This window comes from Phocoena sinus, chromosome 1 (genome assembly GCF_008692025.1).
Source record: "Phocoena sinus isolate mPhoSin1 chromosome 1, mPhoSin1.pri, whole genome shotgun sequence".
Classification (NCBI taxonomy): domain Eukaryota; kingdom Metazoa; phylum Chordata; class Mammalia; order Artiodactyla; family Phocoenidae; genus Phocoena; species Phocoena sinus.
Window position 1 is genome coordinate 4,913,172 of NC_045763.1, and position 27,955 is coordinate 4,941,126.

Here is a 27,955-nt window from a genome sequence, read left to right on the forward strand (position 1 = left end):
CTTTATTGCCCTGTAGGACGTGAATGAACTTTGCATCTTTTAGCAAGCATTCTTCCTTGTCTATGAATATACATACCTGTGTTCTTCAAATTCTCCTTTGAACCGGTTTCAACGCCTTACTAGTTCCCTCATTAATTAAAGAGCTAAAGAAAATTCTCCGTACATATTCACTTTATTTCATGATTTTAAAATTTTTTTGAAAATTATCATTGAGTAAAAGAGTGAATTACACTCCCTTCCCTAGGAAACCTTATCATGTTCCATAGTTGTAGATGCCATTGAATGCTGGTTACTCATCAATTTTGTATCTCTTAGCCACAACCTCTCTGGGCCTCAGATACATATATCCCGTTGTCTTCTTGATATCTCCACTTGGATATGTAATCGACATTTCAGAATTTAAAAGTCCTAAATGGAATTCTTATCCTTAACTTGCTCTGTCCCTGTCTTTAAGTGGCAACACTATTAACTCAGCTGCTCAGGCAAAATTCTAAGAGTGAAACCTTGGCCCAAAGCATTTCTTTCTTAAATAATTCACTTCCAATTCATCAGCAAAAGCTGGGCAATATCTCTACCTTCAGTACATATTCCAAATCCACGTACCTCTTAGGACGTCCACTTTGGTCTAAGACCTGTGGCTGGTTTTTGTAAAGTTCTTTTGGGACATAGGCATACCTATTTATTTCCATATTGTCCATGGTTGCTTTTGCACTGCAATGGCAGTTGTGACAGTTGAGTAGTTGTGACAGAGACCATAGGGTCTGCAGAGCTTAAATATTTACTACCTGGTCCTTTACCGAAAAAAATTTGCCCCGCCCTGGTATGTTGGACTGAATGATGGCCCCCAAAGATATCAGGTCATGATCCCCGGAACCTGTAACTGTGACCTTATTTGGAAAAAGAGTCTTTGCAGATGTGATCAAGTTAAGGGTCTTGAGATAAGGCAGATGATCCAGGATTACCTGGGTGATCTCTAAATGCCATCACAAGCGTCCTTATAAGAGAGACGCAGAGGGAGATTTGGAACACACACACACAGGAGAGGGCAATGTGAAGATGGGGCAGAGAGAGATCTGATGCTGGCCTCAAAGATGGGCATGGTGGCCACAAGCCGAGGATGGTTGGCAGCCACTAGAAGCTGGAAGAGGCAAAGAACGGTTATTCCCTGGAGCCTCCGGAGAGAGCACAGCACTGCCAACACCTTGATTCTGGCTCAGTGAAACTGACTTTTGGACCTCTGGCCTCCAGAACTGTGAGAGAAGAAACTTAACGTTGTTTGAAGCCACTAAGGTAACTTGTTACTGCTGCCACAGGAAACGAATGCACCTTGTTTAAGCCACCAAGTCTTGATGACTGCAAGAGTCTCCCAACAAGTCTCTCTGCTTCCTCTCTTGCTCTGTTGTAGGATATTCTGCACATCATGGCAGGGGGATCCTTTTACGGCACTGCTGAGATAATACCCTCCATCAGCTTTCTGGGACCATGGAATTCAAAGTCCTGTGTGAACTGGCTTTAGATTCCTCTTTGGATTCTTGTTCCAGAGCTCCTTCTGAGTGGTTTCATCACAGTTCCTACAACACCCCAAGTGTGCATCTGTCCCAGGGCTTTTGCACTTGCTGTTCCCTCTGCCCAGAATATTCCTCCCCCACATAACTGCCTGGCTCTTCTCAATTCCTTCAGGCCTGAGACCTCACCTTATCTAAAGCAGCACCTTCATCCCTCCACCCTCTCCTTCTATGTTTTTTCCCAGCATTTATCCTTCTCTAACCTGCGATCATACATTTGCTTGTTTATCACGTCTCTCCCACTTCCATATCGGCTCCAGGAGAGCAGGATTTTTGTCTGTTTTGTTCACTGTTGTATCCCCAGCACCTAGAACCAGTATCTGGTACATGGGAGGCACCCAATAAATATTTGTTGGATGAATGTACATGGCAAAAATATTTAAACCATATCAAATGAAGAGTAAGCCTTATTTTTTTTTTCTGTTCCACCCTCAAAGGCAACTACAGGCAATACATTTCTCGTTATTCTCCCAGAAACTTTTTCTGTATATACAAGAATATCTATATATGCAATGAACGTTGTATCTATACATACACAAGAATAGTATACATTATAACCTGTGCCTTTCTTTTTTTTTCAGTGACACATTTAAGCTGAAGAACCTTCCATAACAGCACACATTGATTTACCCCCATCTTTTTAACGGCTGTGTAATATGCCACAGATTAATACACAAAGAAAAATACATTGCTCACTTCGTTTGAAAAACAGAAAAGCTAACGACAAGGAAATGCCTCTGAGTCTACACCTTTTTTATTTTCTAGGGTAGATAGCATCGGTCTGATTATTCTTGGGCACTGGCTTCTCAGTGACTGTCAAAGAAAACTTGATAGTCTTTGACAGAGTGGCAGCTTTTCCCTTCAGGTGTTTTGACAGGTCATTTTACTTGCAACAACTAAACAAAGTTTCCCTGGGAGACCAAGAGTCGACATAAATTACATTGGAACGTGTTGCAGCAAATAAGCGAGAAAACAGAGAAAACAAACATGTGAGCCCTCCACATGGTCTCACCAGTCTTCAGTGGTAGCTGGGGGTGACTTCAGCAACCTTACCATCCCCCTCAGCCTCCTGGAAGCACCCCAGATAAACAGACAATGGATGTGCAAGCTGGGCCCCGCTGTGCATATGCTGAAGTCCCCTTGTCCCCTCCCTCCAATCACACTGCTCTCCCCAAGTCCTTGTTCTATAGAGATTTTGGGGCTCCACTGATGTCTCTCTGGGTCCCAGGAATCAGAGGTGGCATCCTGGTCTCCTAGATCTGTTTTTTCTTTTTCTTTTTTTGGCCAGAGGTATTTTTATTTTATGTAATAAATACATATATAGTGTTAACAAAGTTCAAGGCATTATTCTAAGTTCTTAACAAAGATCAACTAATTCTTACAACAATTGTCTGAGGTTGGTACTGTTATTATCTCCATTTTCTGGTTAGGAAATCTCAGAGAGATGAAGAAACTTGCTGGAAGTCACACAGCTGGTGAACAAGAGTCATGATGTGAACCCAGGCAGTCTAGTTCCCAAGTCCACTGTCTTGCTGGTCTCCTAGATCTGTTAACTTTGGAAGTCATGAAGCGCCCATCCGAACCAGCAAAGCCCCATCTCTTTAGCATTTTCCCTCTTTAGAAAAAAAAAAAAAGGCATTTCTTTGGTCCTGAGTTTGGATTGAATAAAACTATCCGGCTCTCATACCAGAAGACTCAAGGAGGGGAAAGACTCCAGTTTTAAAGGGAAAGTCTAGAAACAACTGGGTTGACTCTTTATTAGGGTATGGAGGTGAGATACATTCTATCAAAGGTGTTTAGCTGTAACTCCAGGGAGGGTCCCTGGAGAGTGGGTGCACTCAGGTATGTTTTATGCAATAGTTGGGTGATGTGGAAAGATTTTATGATTGTTTAAACAACATCTCCTTTTCTACTGAAGTATAGTAGATTTACAATGTTGTGTTAATGTCTGCTGTACAGGAAAGTGATTCAGTTATACATATATATACATTTCTTTTTTTTATATTCTTTTTTTTTAAAAATAAATTTATTTATTTATTTTTGGCTGTGTTGGGTCTTCGTTTCTGTGCGAGGGCTTTCTCTAGTTGCGGCGAGCGGGGGGCCACTCTTCATCGCTGTGCGCGGGCCTCTCGCTGTCGCAGCCTCTCTTGTTGCAGAGCACAGGCTCCAGACGCGCAGGCTCAGTTGCTGTGGTGCACGGGCTTAGTTGCTCCGCGGAATGTGGGATCCTCCCAGACCAGGGCTCGAACCCGTGTCCCCTAGCATTGGCAGGCAGATTCTCAACCACTGTGCCACCAGGGAAGTCCTTTTTATATTCTTTTCCATTGTGGTTTATCACAGGATATTGAATGCAGCTCCCTCTGCTATACAGTAGGACCTGTTGTTTATCCATTCTATATATAATAGTTTGCACCTGCTAATTCCAAATTCCCATTCCATCTCATCCTCACCCCTCCTCCCCCTGGGCAACCACAAGTCTGTTCTCTATGTCTGTGAATCTGTTTCTGTTTCATACATTCATTTGTGTCATATTGTAGATTCGACATATAAGTGATATCATATATTTGTCTTTCTCTTTCTCACTTATTTCTCTTAGTATGATCATCTCTAGTTCCATCCATGTTGCAGTAAATGGCATTATTTCATTCTTTTTCATGGCTGAGTAGTATTCTATTAAAAACATCTCTTGAAACTCCTATTGTGATGGATAATGTGCTGTTCTAGTATTTTTTTTTAATTATTATTTTTTTAAAAGTTTTTTTGATGTGTACCATTTTTAAAGTCTTTATTGAGTTTGTTACAATATTACTTCTGTTCTATGTTTTTTTGTTTTTTGGCCTCAAGGCACGTGGGATCTTAGCTCCCCAACCAAGGATCGAACCCGCACCCCCTGCACCGGAAGGCGAAGTCTTAACCACTGAACCGCCAGGGAAGTCCCTGTTCTGGCTTGTAATATTAAAAGGAAAACAAAACAGCCATTAGTGGTGTGGTTGGTCCTTAGACTACTGTCCATTCTGCCTTACTACACTTCAGTAAATACTGAACAAGGGAAACGACTTATTCATTTCAAAATTTCAGCAGATTACTGGTCCGCAAATCGGGCCTTTTATGTTCAAATTATATTTCAAGTGAGCTGAAATTCAGGTCTACTAGGCATAGATCTCCTTATATTTGGGGTATCAGATGAGTCTTTACTCTTGTATACTGATGGTAGATATTCCGAGGTTGCAATGGTTGCCAGAATTGCTGAACGGACATGGGGGGAGGAGGGAAGATGAGTGTTTGCAGGATAGGGAAAACAAGGAATATTAGTGAAAGGTTTGTTCTCAGAAGCTCACAAGTTTTCATTATTTTTTATCTTGTAAAGGCGAGGGGACAAAGGATCTCTCTGTATTATTTCCTACAATGGCATGCAAATCTACAGTGATCTCGAAATTTAAAAAATTACTTAAAGGAAAGGCAAGGGGAGAAACTTATTGGAAGCAGGACTTTTGGATATCATCATTACCTTTCTAAGCTAAGGAAGGCATAAATAGAATAATTCTTTCTTTCTTGACCTGTGTTGGTGAGTTTTCCTTTTAGGAGTCTTTAAGCTCTCAAACGGGTTCAGTTCAGTCCTTGCTTTCGTCTCTCAACCCAGTAACATGGAGCTTTGGTACCTTGAGTTTAAGGAAGCAAGTCCAAGCACTTTTATTATTATCATCAGCAGTAATAATAGTCACTTTAATTACTTCAGAAAGCTGACCAGGAAACAAAGCTCTTTTACAAATATTTTTGAGGTAAAAAGTAACCATTTAATATTCCCACTATTTACCTATGTCCATCTGGTCCTGGACAGTAACATTCTTTCCTTGAAGAACATTAGGGCCACAATGGCCAAGGATTCAAAGGATGGAATGGGGCGTCCAGCACATCTTCTGACTCCTCTGCTTTCCAACTGGGCTCTTTTAGCAACTCAGGTCACTTCCCTTACTGGAAGTACCCACCTCTTGGTTACCCTCCCGAGCAAAGGCAAACACCAGCTGTTATGAACTGAATGTTTGTGTTTCCCCCCAAATTCATGTGTTGAAACCCTACCTCCCATGTGATGGTATTAGGAGGTGGGGCCTTCAGGAGGTGATTAGGATTAAATGAGGCCATGGGGGATGGGGTGTGCCATGATGGGGTTAGTGTCCTTTTAAGAGTCATGAGACAGTTTGCTCTCTGCTCCCTGATCTCTGACTTCCAGCCTCCAGAACTGGGGGGAGTAAATTTCTGTTGCTATAAGCCACCCAATCCTTGGTACTTTGTTACAGTCTCTGGAATGGTCTAGGACACCAGCCAGCCAGTCCACCCAAAAACATCTCATTCTCCAGCCCAGAGGCTTTCAAACTCATTGGTCTCAGGATACATTTACTACACTCATAAAAATAATTGAGGACTCCAAAGAGCTTTTGTTTTGTTTATCTGTTGTGTATGGGCTGTATAGAAATACAAAAAAAATTTGTTAGTTCATTAAAAATAGAAACCCATTACATGTTAACACACATCATATTTTTTATAACCACATTTTCCAAAACAAAAAAAGTTAGTGATAAGAGCAGCACTGTTTGGCTGCACTTGAGGCCCAGGTGATATTCATTACCTTCTCCTGTGTCGCCACTGCACCTTGACCTGCTGTTGTTCACATCTGTTCACCCTGCTAGGCTGTGAGCTCCTTGGAGGGAGACACTCAACTTTATTCAACCTTACATCCTCAGGATCTAACAGAGTCTGGTCTCCAGTACACACTGGATAACATTATTTTTAAATTTAAGTATATGTTTTAATTATAAAAACAGCATAGCTATATTATATGAAATAGAGACAATAAGAGAAACCACTCACAATACCCCAAATATCATTTCTTGGGTGTATTTTATATCAGTCTTTTTTCAAAATGCAGTTTTTTCTACCTGGAGTCACATCATATGTAACAAGCGAATGCCATAATTTTGAAAACTTCTTTCCCCCCACCTAGCAACGGGTAAACTTTTCTTTCTGTGTCTAATGTCTGTGACTACCATGATGTTCTATTGTGTAGATACAACACAGTTTAGTTATTAAACATCCAGCATTAGCACAATTTTTTTTTTTTTTGTAATAAATACGGTGATTCTGTGAAGAATACCTTCACACATACAGCTTTTTGGCATTTAGTGTTATTTCCTTAGAATAGATTCCCAGAAGTAAGATTACTGGGTCAAGAGATGCAGACTTTTTATGGCTTTTAATACATACTGTAAAATTGCTTTTCAAAAGGGTTACATTAATTTTCAATGCCACCAGCACTTTTAAGAATATGTTTCACCACACAGATCGTCAACATTGGTGGTATTAAGAATGCTAATTGATAAAATATTGTATCCTAGTTGTTAAAATTTTGCATTTTTTGACCCTCATAAAATGAAAGTTTGTTGAAGCATTAGTGTATAATACAAAACATTCTTTTGGGACATCTTTACTTCTTCTGAAAAACTCAAGAAATTTTCAGTTGTGAAGACGAGAAAAAGAACACATGTTTTTAGGACTGGCACAAAATTCACTTTGACAATCAATCTTGGTGCCAAAATACTCAAACGAGGACCTTTCGCTGCTGCTGCTAGCTGTCATCCACGGGAAGCAAAGGACAAAACAAAATGTAAAGGACTGAAAGGTTCTCACTGCAAACCGCACAAGATTCACACAGAGCGGTTGGAGCTCTGCTTCTCATTCAACTTTTCTTCCTTTTCTTAAAACTTGGAGATTTCAGCCCTCTCCTTTGTTTCCGGTCTTACCTGCCCACGTGCACAATTCCTGAATTTCTCTGGGAGGGGGCATTTTCATCTTTGCCATCTCATCTGGCTTTAGCCTTGTCTGTACAGTGTGTGCTGGTTTACTAGATGTGGACGGATTTCCAGAGAAGCTGCAGCGGTGTTTCTGTTCCCCCCCAGGATGGATCCTAACCCGCTTCTGAGCTCTCTCCCCGCGACTGAAACCCAGCTGTCTCCCCACCTCGCACAGGGCGTGAGTGAGGTGGACGCCGAAATATTTGATCGGAAAAGCCACGAATGTGAGCCCAGGACCGAAGCAAACTTGGCCTGCCTCGCCACCGAGCACGCTCGCCGAGGCTTAACGTTTCTATAAGATTCTGCTCAGCGGCCTCATCCTGGGACAGGCATCTATGAGTCATCGGCTCTGCGGGTCACATGGCCAACGTGACCAAAATAAAGTTTCAGTATTTTAAGCCTCTAGAAAAGGGGACAACGGACCACACCGGGGGCGGGCAACGACAGGCACATGCGGGCCAGGCACCCGCTCGAGGGGCCGCGGCGGCGCGGGCCGAGGGGGCGGGGCGCCGGTGAGGGGGGAGGGGAAGGGGCGGGACCTGGCGGAGGCGCGCCCCTCCCCCACCGCCCGCAGCGACGCCCGGACCCCAGGGCCGGCCGGCTCTCGAGCGCGGCGCCCGGCCGACGCCAGCCCCGAGGCCCCCCGGCCCCCGCTGCCCCCCGGAAGCGACAGGCCGAGGGATCCCGGAGATTCCGCCGCGTCCTCCACTGCCACCGGGACCCCACGCGCCGGCAGCGGCTTCCCCGGGAACGTCCTTCAGCCCCGGGAGCACGCGGGAAAAGCCCCAGCGCGCCAATGAGCGAGCGCCTTCCTCATGACGGTCACGCTCGGGGGCGGGGCTTCCCTTCGCCGCTCCCGAGTTCCGGGAACCCCCTTTGATTGGTCTGGACGGCCTGGGAAACACTGTAGTAACGCCCAATCAAAACGCCACGTCTCGGCCTCGAGGAAATATTCCGTGTCGGCCCCTTCCTGATTGGGCAGTTCTTTCGTGCTCTGGCCACTGGAAAGCTTTGTTTAGGTCTGGAAGGCGGGCTTTCCTGGGAGTGGGTGGGGAGGGGGCGTTGATTCTTGACCAATCCTTTCATTCCGTTGGGTGGTGACTAGCCAATGGGCCGGATGGATAGGACGCTCCTCCCGGAGAGTAGTGAGACCCCTGGTGCGGGACGATTGGTGGCGGGAGCGATGAGTGGCAGCCGCGCGGCCCAACGGGCTCAGTGCGTGGGCCGCGGGGCGGGGCCAGGGCGGGTGCGCGGCGGCGGCGGGGTGGCTGGGCCGGCGGCGGCGGCGGCGGTACGAGGCGCGCGCTCGGGGTCCCGGTCGCGAGGAGGAGGAGGATGTGGCGCGCGGAGGGGAAATGGCTGCCGAAAACAAGCCGGAAGGTAAGAGCCGGAGCGTGAGGGGCCGGGGGTGGCGCGGCGGGCGGCGGGACCCGGCCCCGCCGGACATCCCGGGCATCGGCGGCGCCGGGCGGGAGCGCGGGGGCGCGGCGGTGGCGGCGGCGGAGGGCGGGCGCCCCGGGCCGGGGAGGGGGCGGCGGGTGGCGGGGCGGAGCGCGGCCGGGTCCTGAGGTGACACGCGGGGCGGCGGAGCGCGGCGCCGCACACCCCCACCCGGGGGCGGGCTGGGGCCGGAGGGGCGGGGGGCCGGCGGGCGGGGGCCGGGCCCAGCGAGGAGGAGGAGCCGCGGAGGGAGGGCCGGCGCCTCCCCCACCCGGACCGGGCATCCCCGCCGCTCCCGGGCCCGGCGCGGCCCCCGCCCCCCGCGCCGGGCCCGGTGGGGGCCGCGGGGCGGAAAGTTTATCCTCCTCAGGCCCCCTCCGGCCCCGCGCCCCGCTGCCCCGGACCGGTCCCCGTCGGGGCACCGCCGGCGCTCAGCCTCGCCGTCCCTGGTTCTCGGCGGCGGGGCCGGGCAGTCTCTGTCCAGCCTCACCCTGGAGCCCCGTGGGCGCCTCCCAGAGCCGGCGGGGTCCCCGCGCTTCTCCCCACCAGGGGGACCCCCTCCTGCTGAGCGTCCCCGGGCCGAAGGGCCTCGTGTGACCCCTCCCCCTTCCGTTCCTGGGAGGGGGCCTGCGCAGCATCCCCGCCCCCAGCAGTCGCTCCCATCCTACTCTTGCCCTTGCACCCCTCGCAGCCAGGAGGGTGGGGTCTTCGTGTCTGTGGCAAGTGATGATCTCCATATTCCCTTGCCCTTTACCTTCTGTGACCCTGATCCTCCTTTGGCAGAGGGGTCCGTATCATCCTCTCATCCTCTGTGGAATCTTTTGGGGCCTCTGCACACCATTTATTGACCCTTTTGTCAGGACAAGGGGACTCGGGCTCCCCATGTTCTTCTTCCCTCACCCAGTGGATAGTGGGGGCCTGTGTAGCTCTGAAGTCATTTCTAAATAGGAAAGCACATACTTCTTACAGATTATGCACGCTCTCCGCACACTTTCCTGGGTTAGGGTGAGCTCATTTCCTGAATACCCTTTGAGTTGCCCTCTCTCTCTTTTGGGAGGAACTGGACATTCCACTGCTCCTTTCCCCATCTGTCTCTCTCCCCTGACACGTCTCTCTCCTTGGAGTTTCTCGTCTGGGTGAGGGTGGTTGCCCCATCAGATATAGGGCCGGGGTCCCGGCAGTGACGGCCTGTGTCTGAGGGAAACGGGTCTATTTTTGCTTCCAGTTTACTCTCGCTCTTAGGTCGGGGCAGCATTCATCAGTTGACGCTACCCTCCCCCCCCAGAAAGAGGTTCATGTGCCCTTGGCTTTTGGTGTTCGGATTACTGTCTTCTGTGCAGTGAGAACCAGACTTCATACATCCTACATTCAAGAGACTTTGAACCTTCCCTGGAAATAAACTTCCCATTTCTTTTTTAAGAGAACTCATATCCTCCTTATGGCTTCTGTTTCCCAGTCAGCCATATTTAGTGAGCCTGTTACCTTGACTTTTTCTAATTTTCTTAAATTGTATTCATGTTGGCTGGGTAAGAAGAAGCCATATGCGTTTCCATCCAGAAAAGGGAGTGTAGACACCCATGTCGCCCACATGCCATTCGGGAAGAGGTTGCTAGTGTGCTCCTTGTTGTACTAGAACCTTCCTTGGGCCCTGGTGTTGTCTCTCGTGGGATGCAAACATTTCTTTCAATCTTATAGGTTCCAGGTGAAGGGGAAATTTAGATGCTTTCTGTTTTTTTGCTGCTCTGGTTCCTTTTTGGCAAAAAATGATACTATGCATTTGTTTATATGTATATATGCACATAGGCATGTATTTATATGTGAAATCATATCCTTTACCTATACACAGGAAGTTGGAAGGGTTAGATGACTCTCTGTACATCTTGGGTGTATATGGGGACCTTGACGTGTAAGGACATAGCTGTGTATCACTGTTGTTGGTAACGCTTCAGGCTTAGAGGAATCAGAAGACTCATTGATAAATGGCCAATTCTTAACCGCTCTTTCCTTTGTCATTTGTACTGTTCTGAATAAGCAGAATGACATCCTGAATGTCCACCAAGTCCCTGAATACACAAAGTGTAGAGGGCTTGCCCGTGTGCACCAAAACTTAGGCATTCTGGATTTAGGGGTGGTCTTCTCTGCTTGGTTCTTCACGGGGTGAAAAGTTCCCATCTTGACTTCTTTACTGCCGTGTAGGAGAGAGAGATTTCATGTATTTTGGGCACAGGATAGGGGCAGGTGAGAAGAATATGTGTTTCTGTGACAGAACTAGGAATGAATGGCCATAAATATGTCACTGTTTTATTTTGCCATTTAAATAATCGAGAGAGGTTGTGCACATTAGGATTCGGTACCTTTGGGAAGGGCTGTGACACTTTGTGGAAGGGTGGGAGGGATGATTCTCCAGGTTTTCTCTGAGCATCACAGTTTGTGTACTTGGCCATTTCCCCTTGGCTCTGGGGCCCCTCCCTCCCCGCCCTCCCATAGCTGGAATGAATGGTTGTTGGGTGCCTCACTCAGCAGCCCAGTCTTACTTTGGGACAGGTCGATTGTGGAGCCCCGTCCTCCCCGACAAGCTTTGTCAAGACTGCGCTTTGGGACCTTGAAGCGCTTTTCTAGCCAGGAGACTCTCTACCTGGGTTACTGAGTCCGGGGCAAGGTTACCTGGAGGATTGCTCAGCATGAGTCGTTGACTTCACGGCTTTGCCCCTCAGTCAGTATTGAGTTATCCGGTGGGTATCATACCCATTGTCTGAAAGTTGTGCTTTTGACCTCAATTTCCTTTTTTTTTTTTTTAAAGTTTTTATGCTATTTCTATTCTGCCTGCATCTATATTCAGTTGATGGAATTGTGTATTTTTAGGGCGTAGTATTAACGACCCTGGGAAGACAACAGTTGACTATCTGCTGTATATGTTGGCATGTTCCCAGTAGAGTCCTCTCTCTTCCAGTGGTGGATCCTCTCCTGCTCTTCCCTGTACCACCGACTGCCTTTTGGAATTTTCCCTGCCCACCAGGGTGCTCCATTCCGTGGGCAGCAGAATGAAAATAGTAAAGGTTAGAGGAACACACCGGAGGTTAGTGTGCAAAGTTAATGTTCCTTTCTTGGAGTTTGATGCAGTTGTGCTTTCTGTGTCACCTGTCCCCGTAGATTATTGGAGATCAGCTTTTTCCTCTTACTTTTCCAGTGCACGGTCAGGTAGACAGGTTCTGTTCTCTTAATGATTTTTCTTTTTTATATCTTTCTGTTAGAGCATCACTCTCCCCTGCCCGCAGCCCCCTCTCCCCTTACCCCCAGCTTTCTGGACAAGGTTGGGTGACCCACGGGACATCTCTTCCCTGGCCTTTTTGAAGACCTGACTTATCCTGCGCCTGGGAAATGTTGGGTTTCTTCACCTCATTGTTCAGTGGATTCAGAATGTTGACGTGTTCGCAGCAACCTGTACTCATGGTCAGGTTGGGTCAGATTTTCCTTTTCCAAACAGTAGGGTTGCTCTTGCCTCCTCTTGGAGACATCTTTATATATCCTGCTTATCCACATATTCCCATTTCTTTAGTTTTTAGGCTTTCCTCTTAAAATAACCTATTCTTTAGAGTCAGGTGGCGTTATTTTAGCTCTCTGTTTATGCTGGGTGTGGCCCCTGTGCCTGGTGGGATTATATTTCTTTCTGGCTGCTTCTCAGTTGGCCCATCTTCTAGCTTAACATTTCTTCCCTTCCTCATTCCTCTGGGCCATTCTTCGTTTCCCATTTCCTGAGTTTTGGGGAAATACATCTTTGTGTGCAGTTGTACTTCTTTCTAATTTCCTTATGGAAAAAGCAACAGAAGGTGATTCTCATGTTCTCTTCCTTTCCCCTCCTAGTTGGGCGCATTGCCTCCTTTGTGCGACCTTTGAATTTGGCCTTTTGGAGAGAAGTTGTTTTTACATCCACGTTCCCATCACTGAGTGCATTCATCCTGGAGACCTTCATTCACTGAGCTTGTATTACGTGCAGGGATCTGTGTGTGCGTGGGGGGGCAGGTTATGTAACTCTGCTTGAGACCATAGGGGTCTTCTTAGCCTTTTAGTGCAAATGACATCGCTGCGTATCTCATGCTTGTCTTTTAATGTATTCGTGTAAGGAATTCTTTTCTGAACTTGTTTGGATTGTAATCTTACAAAGAGATACTCTAATAGTGTACTATCCCATTGAGCTTTTCCCTGTCCCTGCTGGAGTCGGGGTGGTGGAGAGGGTGGAGGGCAGACTGGGAGAAGCACTCAACAGCCTTCCTTCAGACTGTGTGTGTGGTGTGTGGGGGTGTGGGTGTGTGTGTAGAAAAAAGTAGTCAGTCTTCTTCCTAAATGTCTAGGTATAACTTCTAGGTCGTTTAGATATATGTTGATTGGGGCGCTTGTATAACATTTGAACAGCAGCATAGTAGGGATTGTATAGAACTTGAAATCAAATACATCCTTTATAGAAGGAAGTGATAGAACATTTTCTCATGATTAACTGGTAAATTTCATATTATCAGATAGTAAGGACAGTATGCGCTGCTGGTACATTTTCGCTGCCAGGAAGTGTTATATCTAAATTTTACGCCTAATTGTAGTGACCATTCTTAGGCTAGGTATCTGGTATACATATCACTGCTTCTGTTCATTATGTGACTTTTAATTCTTTACACTTTTTATTGGTACTGTTATTTGTGTCTTGTCTTTATTTTGGTAAATAGCCTTATAGTACTTTGGGGTGTAGGTTTGGTGTACCTAACGATGAGAGTAATGATAAAGAATTAACCTGAAATGGACTTTTCTTTTCCTCCTATGTTAAATCAGATTTCCCCTCTACAATATCTGTAGAAACCAATTTTGCTAGTGGTTCACTCTTAAGAAGAGCTCTTGTTTAAGATTGTTGTAGTATGGGGTTTGCCATTGTCCTTTATCTGTGTGAATATGTGACCGAATATTTTCTGTGGGGACAAGGTGATGTGTGTTTCTGTTGTATTTCCATTATAACAGATCATTTTCTAAAATGTTCTGTATCTTCTAGAATTACTTACCATGATCTTTTTTTTTCTTTTTGATGTTCTAGGTGACTTAAATCCTACCTCCTTTTCTTCCCACAAGGTTTGTTTATTGCCCTTCTCATTGTTATTATAAAAAAAATTGTAGATTACTGTATTTATAGCCTTTCTGTCATTCAGTAAAGAGGGATGCCCACCATTCTTTTTGTCCTGTAGTAAGAGGCAGTGTTATTTCTTGTAGGGAGATGGAATGGGATTTAAGCCACAAGGTAAGGGGTGATGGTAGTATTTGTAACTGGATAGCATCCTCGGTGAAACACTGTGTCCTTTTGGCGCCTGGGCCTCCCCGTGTAGAATTTTGGAAATTTTTGTTTTTGCTGCATTTAGCCAACTTCTTTCTGTTTCTTTGGCTTGATAACGATACACTTCTTTGGGCAGAGGCAGCAAGTATACTACTGATACTTCATTTGGGGCCTTCATTCACGAGGTAGTGTGGGGTCTTCTAATATCACGCTGCCTGTCTTAGTACCATCTCTGGTCTTTGGTGTCTTTGAGGATGAGGGCAGGAAGTGTTCTGGCTCCGCTTCTATGTCCATAGAACATGAGTTAGGATGCACGGTCATTCACCCCCTATTCCAGATTATAGTGTGTAATCTGTCTTTCTTTTCTTTTTATTTATTTTTTGAATACCTAATCAGGTTCAGGATATAGTTGATCAGACGCTATTAGATCCCTGTATCTTGTGCCATCCATGGTTGTCGTGGCCATCAGTCCTGCGATTAAGATGTGTTACCATTCTGTCATTGGGACTTGTAAACATATAGATGGTCTTCCATCCTGTGATATTTGTCATGTATTTGTAAGGAGAGTGTTTCTTTGTATCTATTGACAAGGACAGCCATCCTTGAATTTTTTATATGGTGGGACGCAGTAAAGGGTGTTTTCTTTTCTCCCCATCAGTATGCTAGCTGTGTATTTCTGAGGTTCTCTTGCATCTTTCTGCTTTGAACGCCATTGCTTGTAGAAGGTCATGGGCCTCCTTGTGTAAAGATTGGTAATGCTTCCTGAGCATTTTTTAGTTCATTACCCTGGACTAAAAAAGAAATATTATGTACCCCACTGCAAAGAGAGGCCAAGTGTCAGCCACATTACTTCCCTTTTCACTTTTTTTTAGGAGGGTTGTTCATTTGCTTTCAGATAATTGACATACCGTAAGCTGGAATGACCAGAGATATTTTTGAAATGGTTCTTCTCCTACGTTCACCCCAGTGTTTTGCTCACTCTTGGTAGAATTGCATGTTCTCTTCCACATGAGTCCCTCATTTGGAAAAGTGCAGTCCCATTTTATTTCTCTTTTTCAGATTTAGCCAGGCCCTTCAAGACATGAATGAACGTATCCCTTTCTGAGCCTGTTAGGAGAGGGTATCGGCAGGGGAGGAAGACGTGCTGGTTGGGGCTGGACCCCTCACTCTGCTCTCTGCAGTATGGCTTTGTACTTACAGGTGCCTGATGTGACGTGCCTTCAAGTAAACGTTTGGGGCTGAGTTCTGAACAGTTTTAAACACGTCACCACCTGGACACTGATTAAGTGGCATTAATCTCACCTGTGATCTCACTTCCTAATGTCACCCAAAATACAACCCCCCCCCCCCCCACCGCCCAAATCTAAAAACAGCACTCATAACAAAATCCCCAAAAAGGAAACCATGAAGGCCGGCTCTGACCCCGCCTCCTCTGCGGCTCAGCTGCTAGCTTTGGACACGTCAGTCGCTCCTTTTTGCATAGACAGCCTTCAGTGGGGTTGGCAGGTGACACAGAGCATTCAGTCATTTAACAGACCGTGCCAGTCTCTCCTATCTTTCCTTAGCAGTTACCACAAGGTAAGATCATGTATTTAGTCGCTTAAAAACACTTGCCAAGTGGATTTTTCCTCCTTTATTTCCACCTAACCTTTAGAATGAATACTGGAATTTGTCTTCTCATGGTAATAGTGAGTTACTGTGTCCCTACTTTTGTGTCCAACATCTATGAGAAAATGGGGCACTAACTCTCTGAAACGGCAGTCCGACTCACCAGGACTCGGACCTTCTCTCTATGGCCTGCACATCATTGCGGAGATGACTTATAACTTTCAGCTAAATCTAGTGTCTGTAACAAGTGATAAACCAGATATTTAAGTCTATTTAATCTTTTTTACAGCATACGTTTAACAGTATGTATCTGTGTTATATTAGAATGATATGCAGATACAGCCAGAGGTACTCCTGCAACTAAAAAAAAAGAAAGAGAGAAAGAAAACAAAGGCTTTTTTCTACTTTGAAAAACAGGTACTATCTTTTTTTCCTTCATCAGGGTTGATTTAGATTGCCAGAAAGCCTTTCTGAGGGTACAGCAATACAGTCAAGAGTTAGTCTTTTTAAAACTTAGATTTGGTTTTTAAGTCTTAGCTGAAAAGTTATTTTTATTTATTTATTTATTTTTGCGGCATGTGGGCCTCTCACTGTTGCGGCCTCTCCCGTTGCGGAGCACAGGCTCCAGACGTGCAGGCTCAGCGGCCATGGCTCCCGGGCCCAGCTGCTCCGCGGCACGTGGGATCTTCCTGGACCGGGGCACGAACCCGTGTCCCCTGCATCAGCAGGCGGACTCTCAACCACTGCACCACCAGGGAAGTCCCCTGAAAAGTTATTCTTGAGGAGGTATGTGCCCCACTGGTTTTCTGGGGCACATGGATATCAAACCATTTGGAAGCAATAAAAAGAAATTGGTACAAAGTGGGGAGTTACCAAAGAGAAGGAAAAGATGCGATAGTGAAGAAATTACCCATTTATTTTTAAAAAATAATCTCAAAATGATGACTGTGATTGTAAATTCAGAAATCCTAAGGAAAAAAATGGAACGTTGGTATGGTTACCATGCTGAAATCGGCAAATATACTTATTGTATGAAGAACACTCCCCAAAATGGGGATGCTTAGAAGATAAAGAAGTTGATGGGATTGGTTATTTTAAAATGTTAAGTGTTTTTTCTCTTTTAAAAAGTAATTGAAATAAAGTAACCCTTAGTGAAGAGAATGTAAACTTTAATGGAAGTTCAGCAGAATGAAACATTTAAAAAGTGAAATTTGAAGATAAGGATTTTTTATTGTGAATCCACAAGGGGGTAGTGATGTTCTATCAAAGATACTTGTGGTGGAAATGTGAGATGATCTCTTTTAACATTTTAGATTTTCAGATAAAACCGGTATGTTTGCATTTTAACTTAATAAGATCTTTTTAAAATGTTTATTGGCAAAATTGTTTACTGCTTAAATTAAAAAAAAAAAATCCATTTTGGGTGAATGGCTATTTTAAGCCATGTGAGTGGTAAAGAAGAGAAAATGTCCCTGTAGTTTTGTGTTCTGGAGAGGTGATCGAGGCTCTGAGGGTCACTTATTTTCTAAGACTGTAATAATCTTAAATTTCCTGGGAAACATTAGGAATCTAGGAATCAGTTACTTAAGTGTCCTGAATAATAGGATTTTAGTAAATTGTGTCTAAACTTCATAGAAGTTTGTAATACTAGTTGTATTTTTTTTTTTTTTTAGTAGTTGTATTTTAAGTTCTGTCAAGAGATGAAAAATGTGAACAGTCCACATACTAGCTATTCTTAATAGTTCTAAGTAAATCAATTTTTTTTTTTTGCAATACGTGGGCCTCTCACTGTTGTGTCCTCTCCCGTTGCGGAGCACAGGCTCCGGATGCGCAGGCTCAGCGGCCATGGCTCATGGGCCCGGCCGCTCCGCGGCATGTGGGATCTTCCTGGACCGGGGCACGAACCTGTGTCCCCTGCACTGGCAGGCGGACTCTCAACCACTGCGCCACCAGGGAAGCCCCTAAATCAAATTTTTCTAATCTCTTTTTTTATTAGTTTATATTACATCATTAGATAAAAGCATTTTTTCCCCCTGTTACATAAAAATTCCAGTAGCTTGCCTGAGGTCACTGAGTCCCACCCTGTATATTCAGAATTGTTTAAAAATTAGGCATGGGGCTTCCTTTGTGGCGCAGTGGTTGAGAGTCCGCCTGCCGATGCAGGGGACATGGGTTCGTGCCCCGGTCCGGGAAGATCCCACATGCCGTGGAGCCTGCGTGTCCGGAGCCTGCGTGTCCGGAGCCTGTGCTCCGCAACGGGAGAGGCCACAACAGTGAGAGGCCCACGTACCGCAAAAAAAAATTAGGCATGGTTTGGCAATGCCAGATAGGTTTTAGTGAAGAACTAAAACTATGTTGTGTGCTCTTTTTTGAATGTGATGGCACACAGCGGGAGGAAGATTTAAGATGCGAATGAGACTTTGTTCTTATTTAGAGACATAGCTAACCATACTTAAAAAAAAATAGTACTTTTAACAATAATATGAAATATTTCCATGATTTAGAAGTTATGATTGTTCATGGCATATGCACTGTGTATTTTTCATATTTGGCCTAGGGAAAAGGTTGTTAATGTGGTTCTTTCTCTCTCTCTTCTCTCTTTTTTCCCCTCCCTTGTTTTGAGCAAGGGCTTTTTCTATCTTATATCCTTTATTAAATGACTAGTGGCTTAACATCCCCAAAGATGCACTGTTTCTTCACAGACTACCCTGAGCTCTGCTGGGAGCTGAACTATGACGTCAGCGTTTTCATTCATGAGTTTGGTTCTTCCAAATCTCTTCTCTTGTTCTGTGTTCCCAAGCTGAGTTCTGGCACGTGGACAAATCAGTTTACCATCAGCCCATAAATCAGCGATAAAAGGTAAAACAAAAGATAAGATACTGGAGTTGTTTCAACAGAGCTGGAGTTGCTCATGCCGATTTGCATCAGTGTAGCTTGGACAAGGTTTCTGGCAAAACAGATTGAATCCTAAAAACAGTCAGTTTAATTATCTCATGATTTTGTGGATTGAGCTGTGTTGTGAACATATTGACACTACATTTTTGTTCTCCCATGAAGTTCAGGGTGCTGTGCTGTAGCTCCTTTGTTATAAAGTAGCATTTCTGTTGTAATTTGGCTAAATCAGAGGATTCTACTTTATTTCAGAGAGGTTAGGCCTGCGGATTAAATTATATTCTATGCAGATTACTTTTGGAATACATTTGGATTTTTTTTGAGGGGGGAGGGATTCTCTTCCTCTTGAAATATTTTAAATAACCGTTGTTTGATACTTAGAGTTTCAGTGTGTTGTGGTTATAATTATGTAACTGGCATGGCAGCTCTTGTGTCGGAGTTGGGTTTTATCTTCCTAGATCACATACTCCTGTAGCTGTTGACTCTAGCTTCTCCTCCAGGGAGGTCACTGCTTGTAATTTAGTGCTGCGTGAGAGCAGTTCTTGAAGAAATCTTGTTTGGAGTTTGCCTCTGCAGGGCCGTGTTGGAGGCTGAGCCTCTGGCGTCTGGCATCTTTCGGGCCTCCTGTAGTTGATGAATGGTGAGCTATAAAAAAAAGTTCATTTTCTCTGGTTTCCTGGGGGTTTGTTGACTTTCCAGTTATTTAATTGCCAAGAAACATCTAGAAGTAAAATGTGTTATATTTAAAAATCATTTTGGCTCAGTTATAATTTATGGTTAGAGATGATTCGAATTGCAACCATTTTGATTGATACCCAGTGTTACTCCTGAGATGACTTTTTTTTTTTTTTTTTTTTTTTTTTTTTTTTAATTTTTCCGAACACGCAGGCTCAGCGGCCATGGCTCACGGGCCCAGCCGCTCTGCGGCATGTGGGATCTTCCCAGACCGGGGCACGAACCTGTGTCCCCTGCATTGGCAGGCGGACTCTCAACCACTGCGCCACCAGGGAAGCCCCTGAGATGACTTTTTAAACCTCCTGACAACTCAGAGATATTGTCTTCTCCCAGCCTTAAATGAAATGAGAACTTGGTGTTCCTTTAGGTTGAGCCAAGTTTTCTGGTGGGGAACAGAAATTTGTGGTCTGTTATTTAGCTTTCTCCTTTAAGTAGATGCTCTGAGAAAAATATGAGAGCAAGTAGACATGCATAAGCATTTGAAGCTGCCTTAAATGACATTTATTATTTTCTCTAAGAACTAAATCATTTTAAAATTATTTAAACACAATCTCCAGGAAGGAATCTAATTGTAAATACTGTTGAAGAAAGGAATATTTAATGGTAGAGGGTTTCCGTAAACACGCAGTCATTTTCAAAACGGTGTTCTACTGTGTACTGCTGTAGGATTTATGAAAAGTTATGGGTTTTGATATCAGATTTCAAAATGTTGGGCAGCTTAGCTGTAGTGCCAGCAATATCATTTTTGTCTTACCCTGAACCAAACAGTGCTAGATGAGTCCTCTGGCCACAGAGGCTTAGGTTTCCTGTATGGCTTTGAGAACAAGTCCACTGTGGTTCCCAGCGCGTACTCTTCTCTTTCAGTGGCCAGGAACACTGGCGAACAGGAGCAAGGACCCCAGCTAGAGGTGTATTTGCTGTGCTTGCTGCCACTTCTGTAGGCTGGGTGCTAGAATGCTCTCTCCCTGGCCTCTGCAGCCTTCTCTTCCTTACCAGATCCTACTTCGTCACTCTTGATTCTGGCTCAGCATCTCATCTTGCTTTTCCTAGGCTTCTGCTCTCGTATAATGAGTTAGTCGGTCAGTCATACTTTTAAGGGGATTCACGTGTTGGGTAGAGGGTAGTCCTAGTGACAGCCTCTAAAGTTCCTTCCCAATCTGACTTATGATGCTAAGAAAATGAAGTTGCATGTGTGGGATTTCGCTTCGTGGCTTGCTGTGCTGGTGTGCAGCTGTCTTATTGTGTGTAACTCTCTTTTCCTTTTGAGGTACTTGCTCCAGGTCAGGCCGTCTGTGTACGAGGAATTTGAACTATAGTCACCGAGGTGCCTCCTTTCTGGTATACGGAGAGGGCTTAATTTTTTAGGTCTAACACGTTGCGAGTTAAAAGTTGCAAGAGAAATTGTTAAAGTTGTTAAAGATGCACAGCACAAAAATGTTCATTCTGCTTAGTTATTCCCTATGACACATTTCAGGTCTTTATTCTAATATGGATGAGAGTTTATAGTGTTGGAAAAACAGACTTAAATAATACACGATTACAGATGCAAAAGTGTCTGCTAACCCCAGACATTTTATGTTTAAGGTAGTATTATTTATATTCATTTAGCTTTATTTCCTGGAGTTGATTAGTATAACTGTTATTAGGAGGTATCGATTGCTAGACTCTTCCTACTAAGAAACTCTTGTGGATTGGGGAGTTTCGGTGAGTCCACTGTAATCGATCATATAGCATCTTCACTTGTGCGTACTCCCTGGGCTGCTCCAGGCCTGGCGTTTGGAGATACCTTGAATATAATTTAGTTTTTGAAAGTTTCTTTCATATTTAAAGATACTGAGGGTCAAGTTAAAGTTCCCGGTGTTCTTGGAAACATTCTCTGCCTTATCCTTTCTGTCTCTGCCATTATGAAGTGTGCTGGCTGAATCATTTGCTTTGACAAAGCTTCTGATGGAGGTTTCTTCCTCATTTAATTTTATCGGTAACAGGCTGTTGTGCTTACAAAGAGAGCTATAACAAGCGGAAGGTGGCGAGTGGGTACTCAACATTTTTGAAGTACTTGTTTTTCTTCCTAGGGGTCCTCTAGAAATTGATCATGGATTACTTGACCAAGTTCAAGGCCCAGAGGTTTATTCCAGGCACTCTGGGAGGCGAGGACCATCAGTCTTTTTCCACTGAATCTGATTATTCTACAGATGACCCATTGCTGCCCGTATGGGTGTCTTCTGATGCAAATCAGGTGATAGTGGCAGCCTTTCTAACTGGGCTGGATCTCCTTGACAGCCGGTGTGTGTCCTCTGCCGGTATTTTTAGGCTCCAGCTTCTGTGGCCGCGACTGGAGGAGCCGAGGATGGACTTAGCCGCCCTGGGGCTGCTCCAGGTGGTTGCGGGTGTTCTCTGCCGTCTCCCCTCCAGCGCCTTTAGCACCACCTTGTCGCTTGATGACAGAGCATAGACGGAAATCCCTGTTTAATACAAAAGAATGAAAAAGTCGTGGTTTTTAGAGCGCTTTTAAAGATAAACGGTGGTGAGCGGTGATGGTGCACAACGGCGTGAATGTACTTAATGCCCCTGAATTGTACACTCAGAAAGGGTTAAAGTGGTACATTTTAGGTTATGTGTATTTTTCCGCAATTAAAAAATAACCCCAAATGGATTTAAAACCCAATGAGAAGAGTAGCTATAAGGAGCTAAAAGTAAATGTGTGGCAATGTTTTCATTACACTAAGTTGGCAGGTTGTGCCTTAAATAAAGCATCAAAATCCCTGCACGCGTGTGCACGCGCGCGCGCACACACACACACACACACACACACACACAAACGAACATCAGATGGCTCTGAGGTTCATTTATATAGAAAGTGGACACTAGGACACTTGATGTCAGGGAGGGGAAGCTGGCCCTCCTTTAGTTGGAGCTGTTTTTCTTGCAGGGAACACAAGCCACTTAGGTTAAGTGAAGGTGGTTTTTGTATAAGGAGAGCAGAGGCCAACTGGACAGTCTGGGAACTGCACCCGGAGAGCCTGGAGTGGCCTTTTCCTCTGGAGCCCCTGGGGCTGAGCGGGGGTCATGGCTCTGCCGGCCCCCCTCTCTGCTGCTCCCCGTTTCTCCTTGCACACAGGGCTTCTCACTCGCACGCAGGCTTCTTGCCTCACCGTAGTTTGCACGCAGTGGGCAGGGGTCCCGGTCATGGCTTCTGTGCATCCCGACTCTGGTTCCAAGGCTCACTGTCATCTGACTCCAGTCTCTATGGCGTGTGTTTAAAATACTCCAGACTGAGGTTTGGACTGACTCCTCTCAGCCACTTGCTTTGTTCCAAGGCTGGGTGTTCACCCGGGTCCGGTGCACGCTGAGAGAGGGCTGGTTAGGGTTGCTGGGCTGCTGATCACTTAGAGGGGCTTAAGGTGAAGGATTGTGGGAGAAGGGGACTGTAGCAGGGGGTCCTGATGCCTTGACCTCTGTCTCCATCAGACAGTGTAAAAGAAAGAATATTGACTCCAAAATGGATTTCTCATGTCCACTCGCTATAGCGAGTAAACTTTTTGCAGAGAAAATGTTCCCTGTGGCTACAGCTATGAGGCGGAGCATCCTCAGCCAGCCAGCCCACTTGTGTGTGGAGCAAGTCAGCAGTGGGTGTAGCAGCTGTCCCAGGGCTCGTGCTTGGAGTGGTGGTGAAGCAGCCGGGACACGTGGGAACCTGGTGGCCTGGCAGCCATTGCCCTGGTGGTTCTCAGGGAGAACCAGGCAGTTTGAGGGATGCCAGTGTCTTCTGAGGTGTCCCACGGTTGAGATGCTTGGGTGGGCTCCCTTGCCTTTCCCCTTCTTGTGGACCACTAAACCTGGGCGGTTGGAGACATTGCCTCTGAAGAGGGAGTCTGGAGGGAGGAAACGGAACAGCCTCTGTCTTAAGCACATGCGGCTACCTGTATGCATACTTGTTTGGCTTTTCCTTCGTATCCTTCCTGCGTCTAATCTCAGGTTTTTCTTGATTTCTCATGGTAGAAGGAGGAAGTAAAATTATAGTAAACAGTAGAAGGCTGAAAGCAGTGGTTTGGAGGTCTATGTAAAAGGGCTAGTAGCCAGCACACCAATGAAGTCTGGATATACAGCTGCTTAGTAATTGATGTTTCATAGTGATGACCTTGAGTGTATTCACAGAAGCAATGCTAAGTATGCTCTGCTTAACAAAAGAGGAACGTATATAATGTTTTAAAGATACATAAAGGGATTTGATTCCTTTTTTAGTAACAGCTTTATTGAGGTATAATTCATATAACATAAAATTCACCCTTTTAAAATATACAGTTAAGTGGTTTTTAGTATATTTACACAGTTGTGTAACTATCACCACTATCTAATTCTAGAACATCTTCATCACTCCAAAAAGAAACCTCTACCCGTGAGTAGGCACTCTCCTTTCCTCCCTCTCCTCTGCTCTAGGCAATTAGAAATCCACTCTCTGTCTTTATGGATTTGCCAATTCTGGACATTTCATATAGATGGAATCCTACAATATGTGGCCTTTTGTGACTGGCTTCTTTCCCTTAGCATAACGTTTTCATCCACGTTATACTATATATCAGAACTTCATTTCTTTATGGTGGAATACTACTCTATTATATAGATATACCACATTTTATTTATCTGTCCACCAGTTGATGGACATTTGAGTTATTTCCACTTTTTGGCTACTATGAATAATGCTGCTATGAACATTTGTGTACATGTTTTTGCATGGACATGTGTTTTCACTTCTCTCCGGTGTACACCCAGGAGTGGAATTGCTAGGTCATATGGTAACTCTGTGAGATTAACTTTTGAGGAACTGCCTGACTGCTTTCTAAAGTGGCTGCATCATATTACATTCCCGCCAGTGATGTTTGAAGGTTCCAATTTCTCCACATCCTTGCTGGCACTTGTTGTTATCTGTCTTTTTTTTTTTTTTTTTTTTTTTTTTGCGGTACACGGGCCTCTCACTGTTGTGGCCTCTCCCGTTGCGGAGCACAGGCTCCGGACGGGCAGGCTAAGCGGCCATGGCTCACGGGCCCAGCCACTCCGCGGCATGTGGGATCTTCCCGGACCGGGGCACGAACCCGCGTCCCCTGCTTCGGCAGGCAGACTCTCAACCACTGCGCCACCAGGGAAGCCCTGTTATCTGTCTTTTTGATTACAGCCATTCTAGTGGATGTGAAGTGGTATCTTATTGTGGTTTTGATTTGCATTTTCTAAAGGCTAATGATGTTGAGCATCTCTTCTTGTGCTTATTGGCCATTTGCATGTCTCCTTTGAAGGAATGTGTATTCAAGGCCTTGGCCCATTTTTGAATCGAGTTGTTTGGTTTTTTGCTTTTGAGTTGTAGGCATTTTTGATATATTCTGGATATCAATCCCTTATCAGATGTATGATTTGCACATATTTTCTCCCATTCTGTGGATTGTCTTTTCACTTTCTTGCTGGTTTCCTTTGAAGCACAAAAGTTTTAAATTTTGATTGATTTCAGTTTATCTGTTTTTTCTTCTGTTGCTGATGCTTTTGTGTCATAATTAAGAAACCATTGCCTAATCCAGGGTCATGAAGATTTACACCTATGTTTTCTTGTCAGAGTTTAATAGTTTTAGCTTTTACATTTAGGCCTCTGATTCATTTTGGGTTTTTGTATGTTGTGAGGTAGGTAGGCTTCCAGCTTCATCCTTTTTTGCATGTGGATATCCAGTTGTCCCAGTACCATTTGTTGAAAAGACCATTCTTTTCCCATTGAAGTATCTTGGCACCCTAGCCAAAAATCAGTTGGCCATAAGTGTGTGGGCTTGGTTGTGGAGTCTCAGTTCTAATCCATTGATCTGTTTGTCTATCCTTATGCCAGTACCACACTGTCTTGATTACTGTAGCTTTGTAGTTAAGTTTTGAAATTGGGAAGTGTCTGTCCCCCAACCGTTCTTCTTTTTCAAGATTGTCCTGAATATTCTGGGTTCCTTGATTTTCCATATGAATATCCAGATCAGCTTGTCAATTTCTACAAAAAAGGCTGTTTTGATATTGATAGGGATTATATATTAAATGGGTGGATCCATCTGGGGAGTTTAAATCCTTTTTATGGATCTGCTGGAACTAGTCCTGCCTAACTCAAGCCCCCAGGCATCTTGCCTTAAAAAAAAATTGTTGTTTAAACTTATTAATACAGTAGGCTGTGTTGTTGAAAAACCTAATTCCCTATGAGGCTGGAATTGGACTTTTCAGGTTCCAAGACAGCAAATAGTTACTCATATAGCCTGTATAGGTCGGCTTCTTGTGGTGTGTGTTCTTTTGATGTGAAAGTTTGCTGATGCCTTGCGTGTTTAGAAAAAATGTGGTATTCTGGTTAACACTCATTCTGATTAATAGAGAATTAACAGATTCCACTCATGAATATTTAATTATAAAAGAGTTAGAATATATTACAGTAATATGACATTAAATTTTATGTAATTGTCATTATTATTATTGGAGGTGTCAGAAATTATTTTAGGATCTTGTAGTCCTGTGGAGGCCATGTGACTATCAGTTACTCTTATACTCTTAAGGCAGCTCATTTACTCAGCACATAATAATAAAGTGCCAGGCCCAGAGAAGGACAGTCATGGTCCCTGTCCTCACGCAGCTGACAGGGAAACCAGCGTTAATCAAGGTGCCATGTGTGATTACAACTGATACACTGCACTTGCCTTCTTAGTGCTGTATTACGTCCACGCTATGCAGGCGAGTGCAGTGCATCAGAAAGGGATTTGCTCATCTGAAAGCTTGGAGGAGCCTTCTTGAGCTGAACTCTGAAGGAAAATAGGAATTAATTGAGGGAAGAGTGAAGGAAGGAAGTTTTAGGTAATCGGATGGCTGGTTAGGGAGATACATGGGGATACTGTGGTTATATCTGGCTGTTTGTAGCTTTTTTTTTTTTTGCGGTATGCAGGCCTCTCACTGTTGTGGCCTCTCCCGTCGCGGAGCACAGGCTCCGGACGTGCAGGCTGCCGTGGCTCACGGGCCTAGCCGCTCCGTGGCATGTGGGATCTTCCCGGACCGGGGCACGAACCTGTGTCCCCTGTATCAGCAGGCGGACTCTCAACCACTGTGCCACCAGGGAAGACCTGTTTGTAGCTTTTGAGGAGTTCCTGAAGCCTTGACTCTGGTCTTTACCCCTTAAATGCCTTGTGACTTTGAGCAAGTAACAACCTTTCTGAGTTTATCTACTTACTGTTTTTTTATCTTATGAGGCAGTGTGTAGCCATTTTTACTTAGAGATACTTACTGAAAACATACAGAAATTTAGGCTTGTGATTGATTGTATTTATATAATTCAAAAATAATTATTTTTTCATGACCCTCTTTGGTTGTTTACTTAGAAGTGCAATGCTGATAAATTGAATATTTTTCTGAACATTTTTCCTAGTCTTGGAAATTAGGATTCACTTCTGTTCATAATACTCCAGAAGCTTCCACCCTGCAGGGGAACAGATATGGATGTAACTGAGTCAAGGCAGGTCATGATGCATGGTGTAATCGTGCGCTGGAAGGAACTGGGAAGACTTCTGGAAGGAGGTAGAATTTGACCTGGCATTATTGACAGGCAAACATGATGGTTTGACGAGAAATTCCAAGCAGAGGAAATGTAGCAAAGGCACAGAGCCAGGAGTACCGGGGAGGCTGGGGTTCCTGGTGCATGTGGGTAGATGAGCCGCGCAAAGTAGGTAGGGGCCGGGCTGTAGGGGCTTGGAAAGTCAGACTGAGGAGCCTGGCATTTACTCTCTCTGCTTTGGGAGAGGCTTTTAGGATTTTTTTGTTGTTTGTTTTTTTGTTTGTTTTTTTAGCGGAGGAGTGGGATTGATTGGTTAGTCAATTCTGCTTGAAGGTGCTAATAAGGACTGCCTGCTTACTGCTCCGGTGTCCTCGCCACTGTCCAGCTGTGGTGAATTTTTTTAGATTCTGGTTGTCTCAGGGCACCATGCTTTCTCTTGGTTTTAGGCCTTGCGCACTGTCATCGCCTTGGCTTAGGAGGTGCACTTTCCTCTAAAACAAATACACACATACTTACACATATGCTCTGTTTTGCTGCCTCTCCTCGTCCTCTGGGTTTCTGCTTAAATAACACTTTTCGGAGTAAGCCTTCTTGACCTAGATCGGGTTGTGTGCCCTTCCCTGGTGCACCCACAGTACTTTATGGTTTTCCTGGTCCTAGATCTTTTACTTGTGTTGAACTTGCTTGTTTACTTCTCTTTCTCCTTCAGTTAGATTTACATCTTTAGTGGTCAGAGGCTTGAATACCTGGCACCTGGGGTGGGCTTAGTAAATGTTTGTTGGTTGAATGAATGAGTGAGCAAAGAGGAAGGACTGGAGTTGGGAGACAGTAGCTCCTGGCAGGAACGTCGGTAGCAGTGGGTTGGAAAAAGGAGCTGGTGCGACTGAGCTGTATGTGTATGTGTGAGAGAGGCACAGTTTTGTGCCTGACTGACCGTGGGCCTTGAGGGATGAAAAGAGTTGGAGGTGACTTTAGCTTGTGAACCTCAGCAGCTGGTGTTAGTGAGGCCATTAACTGA

General features: G+C 44.8%; 1 protein-coding gene across 8 annotated transcripts in view; it reads left to right on the forward strand.

Annotated features, from left to right (window-relative positions):
- Positions 1–8,663: 8,663 nt before the first annotated feature.
- Positions 8,664–27,955, forward strand: part of CAMTA1 (calmodulin binding transcription activator 1) — an 897,244-nt gene continuing 877,952 nt past the window's right edge. For 4 of the 8 annotated variants that reach the window (XM_032640933.1, XM_032640940.1, XM_032640959.1 and 1 more), the window contains exon 1: positions 8,669–8,791. In XM_032640933.1, the coding sequence (XP_032496824.1) occupies positions 8,747–8,791 (45 nt within the window). In that variant the 5' untranslated portion in view covers positions 8,669–8,746. Of the gene's footprint in view, positions 8,792–27,955 lie in introns of all 8 variants that reach the window. The other 4 variants (XM_032640949.1, XM_032640978.1, XM_032641038.1 and 1 more) reach the window with 3 other exon arrangements.